The following is a 13,175-nucleotide window of genomic DNA, read 5'->3' as shown; positions in this document are numbered from 1 at the left end:
TGCAGTAAATGTTTACTCTTAATTTATACCCAGTTACAGCATTATTTATGTTATTGAAATCTGAATGCAAACTTCCTAGTTACTTCTGTTAGGACTATTTTCCTAACGGACACCAGGTATCCAGGTGGTTGGATCTACCACAGATCATCAGATACTGTGAATAAAGGAAAACTTTGTGACTCGTAATGATAAGGTTTTCTTTTTCTTCAAGTGCTTATTATACCAAATGAGATTCACCGTGCCACTACATCTTTGCTTATTTTCTTCATAGAACTTTTCATATTATGATGCTATGGTGTTTATTTATTTTTACATTATCTGTGGTCTGCGGAGTCCAGAAGCTCCGCAAGAGTTGGGACTTTATTTTAATTTATTTGAGAGAGTGAGAAAGAGAGCACACAAGCAGGGAGAAGGGCGGGGGGTGGGTGCTGATGTGGGGCTCCATCCGGGGACCCAGGGGTCATGACCTGAGTTGAAGGCAGACACCCAAACGACTGAGCCACCCAGGGACCCCAGGACCTTTTCTCTCTCTGCTTGGTTGGCCAATGCCTAGACTAGTAAAATAGTCCCGGACATATCCAAGTACCTGTTACCATTTATTAAATAAATGAGCAAATGAATGCATTAAAACCAAATAAACATAGAAATTGTAATAGTTGATTGACTTCTCTGAAATAAAGCTTTCTTGGCTATAAAACTGGAATTTAATTTAATCCAAAAGAGTTGAGATCCTAATTAAAGTAACAGAAATCGAGTGTCTTAATTCAGTACAAATAACTATATATACTTAACCCATGTTAGTTAATTTACTTCTATCTCTGAGCTGTAGACTATGATGTAAAATTGTTTTCCAGAGCCCAGATAATTTACAGATAATTCCTTTGTGGGCTTTGGATTACAGAATGGACTGTAACTCATCAAATGCTTGACGACTTACCACTTCTTTTCCTTAATCCTTTGATTCCGGCACACTGCTTTATACGCTATTACTTCCACATCAGGGTAAAAGTAAATCTGATATAGCACAGAATTAAACTTTTAAGAAATTATACAGTATATTAAGGTGACATTGTTGCATTTAAAAACTGTCTGTATTTCACATCTTTATTTTACAGTTTAGGCAACCGAAGCCTAGTGTTGAGCTGGTAGAACCTGAGCATTGTTTTGCTGCTAAGATGCGCAGACATACTGCAATAAATCAATCACTCCAGAACCCCTGACATAACACATGATCATGCCACTCTTCCTGGAGAGCCTGAACCTTATTCTAGAATCTTTTTCAATACAGTGCCCCATCTTGATAGCCCTTTTCAGCTGGGCAGAGTTGGTATGCAAGGTGAAATCCATGTGTAATCACAAATGAAGTTTAGACTCTTACTTAGATTAGATTTAGGCAGATTACTGAATGACATTCAAAACAACATAGGGATTAGAATCTGATTTTTTTGCTTCTACTTTACCGATGCCCCTTTAAAAATCAAATCCATTTACTTATAAGGACTGTTTTGCAGATGGATAGTGGATCATAGCAAAAATAAGAAATTTGTAGATGTTGAAAGATGAAATGTAAAAGGAAATTTATAATTTTTAATATTTTACATTGAAATTTCATTTATTATTTAATGAATTTAAATTTTTTATATTATAGTGTTCTGATTTGAAGCTGTAACTTATTAAATTTATTTTTTATGGGCTTTTAGACTACCTTTAAACAGTGACTTCATATAATGTGCTGTACATTAAAAATATAATGCAATCCCTTGAAATCAGCTATAAATTCAAGATGATCTGTGAAGTCTAATTGGTAGTGAGATTGACCCAAGGACAGAAATTATTATATCTTTCTAGAATTTTGGCTATGTCCTTTTTTGGCTTTGTATTTCCTTAATTAATCTTGAGAACAATTGGTAACTTTCTTCCTGATGTCTGAAAGCCCTTAGTTGTGGTGTCCAATGAATTCAGAATCTTCTAGCAAGTTGTAAACATTAGGAAAATACTGAGTTCACCATATTTTTAAAATTTAAGTGGTACGGGATTTTAACAAGACTTTTCATCTATAATACTTTCCAAATGGTTTCTTTCCTACCTTATAAGCTAAACTCATTTATACATTTTCCTACCTTATAAGCTAAACATTTATACATTTATACACTTACACATTTATACACACTGCTATATAAACACATAAATTGCATAAGAAAAACTGTATATATTTTCAAAAATATCTGGCAAGTTCTCACATGCTTTGGATCTATTCTATTTACATTTGACATCTTATACATTTGGGCTAGTTTTTATACATTTGGGGTAATTTATGCATATTTTAATGAATAATGAATCAATTAAAATTCTCATGCTTTGTAACACTCCAAGTGATCCTACAACATATCATCTTCCATAATTACTAATAGTTAATAGAGGACAGTTTTTCATATGAAATTATTCTTTTAGGTATTGTTTTCTATTTGATCCATGAATAAATACATAGACAGTAACATTCTTCAGGGTTAACATAGGAAATGTTTATATATTATAAAGTGGTAATGACATAGTCTAATGAGTTCCCTTTAAATCTTGATTTTTAGGAAACTTAAATATACACTTAATATTCAACATATTAACTAGTTTTGTTTTAGTGATTAACCTTTTGTTCCTCCTTTCTTCCTATGGTTTTCCTTCAATTTCATTCTTTTTCTGTTTTAAGGGTTTATATTTAAGAAATCAGATATGCTTTCTGATAACAAGTGATATTTAAAAATAAGTGATTACTACCTAGAAAACCTGATCAGCTAAAATACAATATTTAGTTGTAATATGACATTCTTTTTGTGCCAAACCAATGTATTTATCCTGTCCTTTGCAATTTATATATACCACCAGAAAGAAGAGTGGATTGGGCTAGTTCTGAGAAAAACTTTAGTATATATTTGTAAGGTAAAATTGAATCTTTTATGATGTAGTCCTTCTCCTTTCCCAGTCTCAATGGTATTTCTTTGCGTGGAAAAAAAAAAATCAGGGGGTGCAATTTATATTTTCAATAATTTCAAGTTACTTCCTTTTTGAGTTAGAATAATTTTTAACTGGCAGAACATAGTTAATTTTTAAAATCACTAGTGAATACTGTAATAGCAAGATTTGTTATTACCATATATCCCACTTTCATAGCAAGTAATATTTCTTATTGAAAGGGAAAGAATAATGTAAAACCGTGCCTCCATTCTAAAATTTGTTACATGACACAAAGTTACAGCAACTTTCAGTTTGGGCGGTGCTATTCTCTATAGCCGTTCTTTTAATGTTAGCCCATTGGGAAATACTAACATAATATCATCCTAGATAACTCTGGTTTAATATCCATGCCCAACCTGTACTCTAGTACCCCCACTTAATAAGAAAAAAAGAGTGCCCCAAACCAGGCAGAGCTAGGATATGCTGGAAACAGGTATGGAAAGGTCTGGTTGCTTATTAGAACCATCCCAAATTTTGTGAAGTCATAGAATATATAGGATTCCCCAAAGTAAAAGCATTCATTTATTGTCTATTGATAATTAACATTTAGGAAGCTTCTGTGAGGAGTGTAAATGATTGTATTTTCTTTCCCTTTTTCCTAATACGTGGACCAGTCTGTAGAAATATGTGGGCAACAAAGAACATGGCAATAATAACCAAAACAACAACAACAAACACAAAACTTCCAAATGATACTGTTGCTTTTTTGGAACCTATGAGAAATTAAGTCACTCTTAAAGCATGCAGGGAACGGGACTGGGAATTATTTCTCTAAAGGGTAATCAAATCTGGGTTATCTTTTGAACTAGTTGGTTCTTGATGTTTTGAGTGTGACAAGGAAATGAAGAAATACATCAAATAGGTAAATGCCAATTAGTGTGCCACTGCACGTGTATGTGTACTTATACGTGATGATATATGTTTGCATAGGGATGTATATTCGAGCAAATAACAATTCATTTACTCTAACCCCCAGAATCAAATCAGAGTTTGCAGAATGCGTAAACTCTCAGCTAAAAATCTGGCAAAAATGTAGCGACCAAGACTTTTAAGTCAATTTGATTTCTTTAGTTTCATTGCTCCTATGTTTAAGAAGAACAATATGCTCAATTTTTCATAAGGGAAGCATCTTTATCAAATATAAATATACAGATTAAACTAAAATTTGAAAAGCATAGATCATACTAGAATTGATATTTAAAACACATACTCAAAAAAAGGTCTCTAAATCACTATAATACTCATATCCCTCCTCTTCAAACTTTTTTCTCAATTAAACAAATGATAGCATATAAGTTTTGATCCTCTTTGTTTTGACTATCACATTTAATCATGGTTACACAGTAGCACCAAAATTAGGACAAAATACAAGAATTACAGGAGAGATCTTAAATTATATGAGCTCATGGCATGCTTCAAAGGTCTCATTTTTTAAGGAAAACAAAGTTTCCAACTGCCAAACTGGTGCATTTTCTCCCAAAAGAAATAGAACGCAATCCACCCCAATCTAAACAAAAGATACAATAGACTGATTTTGAATAGATAGGTTATCTACAGTTTATGGGACCGGTAGTCCATTTAAATAGAAAAAGATTGATTTTACATAAAGCAAGATAGAGTACAAAAGCACAGCTTTTGTATTTTGGTAATATTGCAATTTTACAAACATATTGCATAGTATGTGTAAGAAAATAGTTCCATTTTTCCATATATCTATATATACAAGAAAACATTTACATGAAAATTACAAAACAAAATAAATGAGTAGTGGACCTGGTTTAAAGAATTGTATAAATAACGAGACACTCAGACTTGAAATTACGTATCTCCATTGTTAGTGAATGTCCTTGCACATCTTCAACCCTGTTTGGCTTTTATTTATAACCATTCAGACAAATGAGGTATAAAGACTGCAAAAACAAAGGATCACAGTTCATTATACCTCATTTCCTTTCATGTTGTTCAATGACTTTCTCCAAGAGCGGAACCGCTTCAATCAACACTTAAAAAATAGCCCTCTGGTTCTAAGAGTATTTCAAATTAATTATATTCTCCAAAGAATTTTTACTGAGCAACGAAAGTTTAAACTCAGCTGAGTCAATCCAGCCTGGACCCATTTTTAGGATATAGTCTTTATATACTGGTCTTATGAATATCAAGGAGTTTATTATGCATGTATAAAAAGTAAGTGGACAATGCTAACAAAATTTTCCTTCTAAAACCAAAAACATTAGTTAATGATCTATAGCTCAGAATCCTGCCAGGAGGATGTTTACTACCTCATGTTATAACTATAAGCCCTCCTATTCCTTTAAATTGATTAGTAGAAGCCATAGTGTTGTAGAGTTAAATACAATAGAAATCCCAGTCTTTGGTCTTTGACATTTAAATAGCTAATGAACTGCAGTATAAAACAATATGAATAACAGTGTTCAATGAGGTCATTCATTAGTTTATAATTGTTTTAAATAAAAATATAACATTTTACTTTGTGATAATGATATTTTGTAATATTCATTGCTATAATATACACTACTACAGAGAGAAAATAATTTCTCCAAGTATCTTTAAGTATGGTCACATGAGCAATGATAATTAGACCAAAGCTACCAGAAGAATAAGGTTATAAGGCCTTACTCATGTGAAACTCAAACATGAATTTGGCTTTGATCGTGGTACAGAAAATTTGGCCATTAAATATCTTCAACTATTTTAATAATTTAATATTATGATACTGACATTATCTGTTATAAAATATAGCACTTAAATGCATTAAACACTCTCCAGCCTTCTACCAATTGCTGCCTCATATGGAGATAGCATGTTTGCAATGACACAATGCATTTGGAGCTTTCTTGTATCAAATACCAGTTTAATAAAGTGAGGCACTGTCCAACTGAGAAATTCAGATGGTAAAAAATGCAGGAAGTTTGAATGGCATAGCATCTTATAAAAAGTCAGCAACTGAATTTTGTGATCAAATTACCTTTTCTTCAGAAGACCAGAGCTTTTTAGTTTGATGGGGATAAGTAGTAACAGAATGATCAACGGAGTATTAATATTTGGTAAATATCTCTATTAATTTCACAAGTAGTTTTCAATAAGACCCAAATATATCCTTTTCTTTTTAAAATGTCAACCATATTCCCGAAGCCTGTCAATGACATTACATATGAAAGGGACATTAATGATCACATAGTAAGAACAAGAAAGATATAGGAAAAAGGAGTAAGGAGCAGGATGCCAGAAAGATTTGCATTTCAACATTCCAACAAGAAACAGGTTAAGGTATAGAAGGAGATCAGTAATGCTAATTCAGACTAAGCTACTGAACTGAAGAGTGCTGTGTCTCTTCTTAAGTGAAATCAGTGAAATTTTAGACATGACAGTAACTAGAGGAAACTTCTAGTTTGCTGTACCCCTCTCACAGGTAAGTAAACTGTGGTCAAGATAAGGAAGTACGTTTCTTAAGGTCACATGAGTAGGTAGGTGCAGAACTAGAAATGAAACTCCAGGATACATTTTCAGAGATTTGGGGTACTGAAATCGAAGATTTCCTGATAATATCAAATGTGAAGTATAAAATTATCTTGAACGCTTCAATAAATAATTAATTATGTACTAAATTAGAAAGCTTGTGGTTCCTAATAAGAAAAAAAATAGGACCAAGAAATACAGGGTAGAAATTTTGGAGATGTTGAGTGAAAAGAGACAGGAAATTTCGAAGTATTATTTTTTTGAGAGTGTCTCATTTAAATATTCTAAAAGCATAAGGGATGATGTGTCTGCTTCTCTCCTTTAACCCCCCAGAAACAGAACTCAGATACTTTGTTTTTTCATCCCCACCTAAAAATGTAAATGCTAGGAATATGGTCAATCCCTTTCCTTCCTTTTATCCCTTCTGCCTGTGGGTTTGCTTGACTTTCTCCCTTCTTCCTTTCCTGCCTTCTCCAGCTGAACTCAATACAAAGTTTAAGGTCCATGTATTACACCCAAAGGAATTTTTTTTAGTTTTAAATTAGGAAAGATGAAATTTGCATCTGCATAAACTGCACACTATTTATACAGGTTGTAACAGAAAGATACTACTGGAGAAACAGACGATGAATCGGTTTCACAGTCTACAGTTAAGGGAACTCTGTAGTAGGAGAGAACCAAACCTCCATTTATGAGGAAATGAAGGACTTTTAGGAGCAATCTTCCGTGCCTTCAACAGAAGCTTCAGCTCTGAGGCTGAGTCTATATCTAGATTCTAAGGAATTTAAAATAGCCAGCCCAGTAATTTCAACCAACTGCCCAGTGTTGGATAGCAGAGGCAGCTGTATCACTATTTCTACTAAATCAAAGATATTTTTACATCATTTAGACATAGTCTAAATCTCTTAACATATATTTCTTTCGAATTGTATAACATTTCAGAACATATTTGAACTTGAAATTGACAGCCCCTCACCAGAACTGGATTCTATGGCGTTGGTCTCCTCACTCTCTCTCGACTTTTCTCCTCTTACGACACAGGATTTAAAATTTAGTGGACCCTTCCACCACCTAGAATTTTTGCTCTTGGAATTAGACGTGTTAGAGCCCTCAAGAGACCAGTAGACCCGATACTTGTGTTGTATAGTGGAGTAAACTGGGAGTCTGGAGAGATTCCCAGACTGCCTTAATCAGCTCACTGATTAGTAGAAGACAGAGCTGAGATTAGAAAGGGTGCTCACTCCTAATCAAAAGAATTGTTTCCATTTGACTAAAAAACCTTTGTAATTGTTTTAATTTAGGGATGTTTAGAACTTGAATATGTCTCAAATTAATACACAGTGTTTTCGTAAAAGGTCCATAACACAGTGATTAGCACCCATAATTTCTCAAAATTTCTTGGGTTAGACTTTGTGTACTTTGCTATACCAATGTGAGAATTTCTCATATTAAATTCTAATGTTCCAACTTAAATAAATTGAACACTTACATTATGATAGGAGGTTTTAAGCAACTGCATATAAATTCTTACTCCAATAGTTATTTAAGTTTTCCATGATAACCTGCAAACACAAGTCAAGTTCTATTTGAAAAGTGATAAAACTGCACTAGCTTTTGGACTTTTGGGTGGATACAGAATGTGTTTTAGTAAAGTGGAGCTTTTCTAAGCATTTGATGTTAGGTTATCTAAACAAGATAATTCTGGCCAAATGGTTCACTTTGTTCCTTGCGTTATCTAATTTTCCTACTTTCGGCAAATTACTCCAACAAGTTCCCATCTCCCACTTTGCTCTATTCTACAGAGGCCTGAATTTCAAAGTTCTATGTTCATGGGCCCCCAAAATGAAGCTTCTATATACCTGTAATAATGAGCATAGGGGAAAGTAAGTGACTGACAGGTGAAAACTAAGGACTTACCTTAGAGGAACCCAGTCATCTTTCCATTATAGGAAATATTTAATTCAATTTTACATTCTTGGATTCTCTAACTTTCAAGAATTCAAGTTAAGGAGTGTTGTTGTGATAAACGAATCTACATTATTCTGCAGTTACTAGTGCTAATTTACAAAAAATTAGCGTAGAGAATGGAAGGAGCTATGATTTCTGATGTCTGGGTAGCTGGGTAGCTTAACAGTCTAATCAAGGTAACTAAGTATTAAGAGCTGAAAGGAACTAGGACCAAATTCCTGAAAATAGGAATCTAATGGAGCAAACACTTAGTCAATATTTGTTAACATTTATGTTTTTTACTGTGGAAGCAGGGATTTGTAATTTACTTTCTACCATCCTTAAATCTTGACCTCCAATTAAAAAAATACAGATATAATTCTGAAGATTATATTCCAATGGTAAGTGAATCCATTCTCAGCAAAATGCATCACATTAGTCATTTATTTATTTCACGGATATGTTTGAATTTTAGCAGTCAGTCAAAGTGAATGGAGCCAACAGAAAGTTGTACTATGAGAACCTCACGGAAATGATAGCATGTGAATTAAAAAAAACAAAAACAAAACAAAACTATGGATTCCACACCATCGGTATGCCCCTCTTAATCCTATTGCAATAAATTAGATGTTTCGTTAAAAGCAAATACGTCACATGCAAAAGCCAAGTAAATACTATATAAGGCCATTCAGATCTGACAAATGACAGGATAATGGTGTTCTGTTAATTCTGTAAAGATTATATTGCTGAGTGCTTTCAAAATTACCTAATGTACAAAATTCTAGACTTAGTAGACAAAGAGTAACAACACACTGAATTCAAAGAAACAAACAAAACTCAGGGTGGAATTCTGTCTTGTTTTGTTTCGTTTTGTTAAAAATCATGTATTGAATTTAATTTTTAGCAAAGCAAGCATCATCTAATGCTTGAAAATTTTAAAATTTGGGGATAAAAGTTTACATCCAAAAAAAGAAAAAAAAAAAAACAAACCACGATTGGAAAATTGTGCTTTCAGGCTGTAGAATTAGTTTTCTGACAGGGTCAACCATCTCATCTTGCCGTCGGATACTGGGAATTTCATCTATATAATTAATGTATGTATATGCAGTTCATCTCCGGGTCCTGCAAAAATCTAAAACTGTGTGCTTCACTTCACGTAGCAAAGGCACCTATGTTTTTCTCCCTTTTGAGCAAAAGTTATGATCCAGTTTTCCCGCTGAAGACGATTTTTCCACTGCCCGGTCACCCACCCTATCTGCCTCGAGCAGGACAGGAAATCACGAGAGAAGGTGGCGGCGACCCCCTGCTTGCATTGGAAGAAGTTGCTCTGTGGACCATTCGAAGCAGCTCTGGACTGATCACAAGGGAAACCGAGCGGGGCTGTGAAGCAGACGGACAGGAACAAAAGGCTATTCTGGTGTGAGGAGGAATCAGTCCCTTCAGCTCCACAAGCAGATGTTGCTACTGGACTGACACGTGGAGCTGACTCCTGCTGGAGAAAGGTAGAGTTTGCCGTTGGGGCAGACGCACAGTTCGTACACGGTCTGCCGGGAATTGGAGGAGCTCGGCGAGGAGGAGGAGGAGGAGGAGGAGGAAGAGCCCGTCGGGAGATTCCCCAGCCGGATTTTTTCTGCATTCAGAAATATCTAGGAGGGGAGAAGAGAGTGCGCTTTAATTCATTTTAGCATTCGCCATTCCTCGGAGCTTTACAACATGGTCTAATAAGAAAGACTAAACAGCAAACAATTGTATTGGTTTAGCTGCATGCTTTGTTGAACAAACAAATTACATTCCTACGGTACAGCCCCAAAGCTCCGCAGCTTTCCTCTCCTTTGAGATGTGGTGCTATTGGACAGAAAGCCCTCGATCTGAAAAGCAATATTGCACGATCTGCTTAAGGGGACAACACGCTTATTCCAACACCACAGAAAACTAAATGAGTTTGACAAAGTCTCTCCATTTAACTTCTTAATCATGCCTCGTCTAAAGAAGATGCAAAGAAATCGGGGTACTCGTGGATAGGCCCTTACCGAAGGGATGGGCAACTTCTTAAAAAAAGTTACTCAACGGTCTAATTTTTAAAAAGTCATAAAATCACCTTGAGAGTTTAAAGGATAAGCCACGTAGATAATGTGCATCATTAACCATTATTAGATATCATCAGGTTTGAAGTCTCCATGAAATGGATTACTTGTATGCTACACTTACTTTGTTAGACTTTTGAATTTGCAAAATGACTTCATTTATTCCAAACATGGACTTAACACTTTTAGGGACGGTGATCAGATGGTTCTGACATGCAAGAGAAAAGTTTCAAAGAAAACTGAAATCGTGAATTTGAATGGACAAAGAAACAACTTTCTCTAGGTATTTCTTCATTCTATTGTTACGTAGCTAATTACTTCTTAACTCAAAAGGAGAATCCGAGATTACTCCATTTTTTCTACATATTTGCCCTCATTCAAGTCCTATTCCTTTCTCACTGGGACCCCTACCATAGCCCCCTGACTAGCCTGCCAGTTGTTCTTTTCGTTCTCTTACAGCCGGTTTTGTATACTGCTTAGTGGACTTCTAAGAAACAGATCAGATCATCCCAGGGCTCAAAATTTCCTAAGAGCCTCTCACCACGCGTTGCATGAATCTGGACCCCTTCCCGTGGCCCACCAGCCCTCCATGATCTGGCCTCTGTAACCTAATTTCCTGGGATTCTTCTCCTTGCTCTAGCTTTTGCATTTTCTCAAACTTATCAAAGGAACTCGGGTTTCTGGGCTTCTTTACTCCCTATTTCTTTAGCCTGAAATAGCTTTTCTCCAGATATTTACAAGTGTAAATGTTTCCCCAAACATTTACAATGTTTTCTCCAGATATTTACAAGTTTTCTCCAGATACAGACCCAGCTTATTCGCTGAGTAGCTAGAAACCATGGGAGGGATGGAGATTTCTGCTTTTTTCTTTTATATATTTGTTATTTTTTAAAAGCAAACTCCTTTATTCTTTTTAACTTTTTGAAACACAGGAATCTATTGAATGCTGCAAATAAGACAGAAATATAATGCATATGCCACAGACATGGGTATTTTAGATTTAGATGTTTCAGATCCCTGCTAAAAGGTCACCTTCTAAAAAAAGTTTTTAACTACTCTATAGGAAGAGCACTAATTCATTAATTGCTCTTTGACGGCTTTACTTTTCTCTATAGTACCAACCCCTTCCTAACATTGTATTAAGTATGTATTCCTTCATTTATTATTTGTTTCTCTCCCTTGCAGGTAATATCTACAGCTGTCTGGTTCACAGCAGTGCATAAAATTGTAGGAGTGCATGTTGCGTAAAACAATGTTCTTCTTTCGCCACAGACAGGTCTCTCCCCTGTCAGGCACAAAGACCCCCCTCCAGGAGAGACCGGTTCTTCCATTTCACCCTCCGTGACTCTTCCCTGATGCTCCAAGATGGAGAGACTCCATCCTTCCTATTGGTTTGCCCATAGGAACTTATGAATCCCTAATTTTGCTCATCATTCGATGTTATTTTACAGTCCTATTTGTATCTTCCTTTCTCTAGCAAATTAGATCTTCCTTGAAAGTGGAATCGTACCTGAATTTTTTTTTTATAACTTTGCAGTGTTTAACCCTGCACACACAGCTTCCTCTTAATGTATATGGTTCTTGAATACATGACTAGATTATAAAGTAAATGGATGCTTGAATTTACCAACAATATTCAAAGTTAAGAAAGTCTGATTAAAATTTTTGTTTGCAAGTGTCAAATGTTGAAATTTGTCACTCTATAGTTCCTTCTGGGTTAAGTGATGGGAAAGCAAAGAGAAAGTGTTTCTATTCTTATTTTTTAAAGACTTCTTTTTCTCCGACTAGGGAAGTTGGAAGTTCGCAAAACTAAGCAAAAGGAAAGGACATATTTCAGGCACCGAGGCTGGGCATCATTTCTCCTGGCTCTGTGTCTCCTTGTTGAGGGACATCAGGGAGGATAACACCAACCATTATACACTGGGCTCTTTCACTTATTCATAGGAACAGGGGGGATGAATAACTTCTTTACTGGTTGAGTTTAACGGGGCACCTGGGTGGCTCAGTCAAACATCTGCCTTTGGTTTAGGTTATGATCTCAGGGTCTTGGTATCCAGCCCTGCATCAAGGCAGGCTCCCAGCTGAGCAGGGAACCTACTTCTCCCTCTCCCCTACCCCTTCTCCTATTCTCGCTTACCATCTCTGAAGTGAAAGGATAAAATATTCAAAAAAAAAAAAAAAGGAAAGAAAGAAAGAAAAAGAAAAGAGGAACTTTCACAGCTTACCCAGTATCCCTTACTTTTGTTTTGTTTTTCTAGATTTCATTTGAGAGAGGCACAGAGAACATACGCAGGGGGGAGGGGCCGAAGCAGAGGGGCAAGCAGACTCCTTGCTAAGCAGGGATTCTCTGGGCAGCGCATCCTCACCCCAGGACAGGGAGAGGATGAAGGGAGCCAAAGTCGGAGGCTTTACTGGACACCCAGGTGCCCCCCCCCCACCTTTTTAGGAGCTAGCATGCTTGCAGAGAGCAGGAACCCCAGACCTCATAAATGCCAAACACACTACGGGGCAAGCTCTGGGACAGCGGGCCTTAGGTCTGCATGCTCCGAGATGCGATTATGCTACAGAAATGTAGGAGCTGGTGTTTCGTCCAAGAAACCTTGAGACGTAGACGACAAAGTGTGCAAATGGAAAGTGGCGAGGAGGCTCACCGTGGGG

At 35.9% G+C, this 13,175-nt stretch overlaps 1 protein-coding gene across 1 annotated transcript in view; it reads right to left on the bottom strand.

The window, feature by feature from the left end:
• Positions 1–7,556: 7,556 nt before the first annotated feature.
• Positions 7,557–13,175, bottom strand: part of SGCZ (sarcoglycan zeta) — a 212,996-nt gene continuing 207,377 nt past the window's right edge. Inside the window, exon 7 of the mRNA XM_044225527.1 lies at positions 7,557–10,079. Coding sequence (XP_044081462.1) covers positions 9,873–10,079 — 207 coding nt within the window. The 3' untranslated portion in view covers positions 7,557–9,872. The remainder of the gene's footprint in view (positions 10,080–13,175) is intronic.

The sequence above is a fragment of the Neovison vison genome, chromosome 11, assembly GCF_020171115.1.
Source record: "Neovison vison isolate M4711 chromosome 11, ASM_NN_V1, whole genome shotgun sequence".
Taxonomy (NCBI): domain Eukaryota; kingdom Metazoa; phylum Chordata; class Mammalia; order Carnivora; family Mustelidae; genus Neogale; species Neogale vison.
This window is presented reverse-complemented; position numbering and strand designations above follow the sequence as displayed.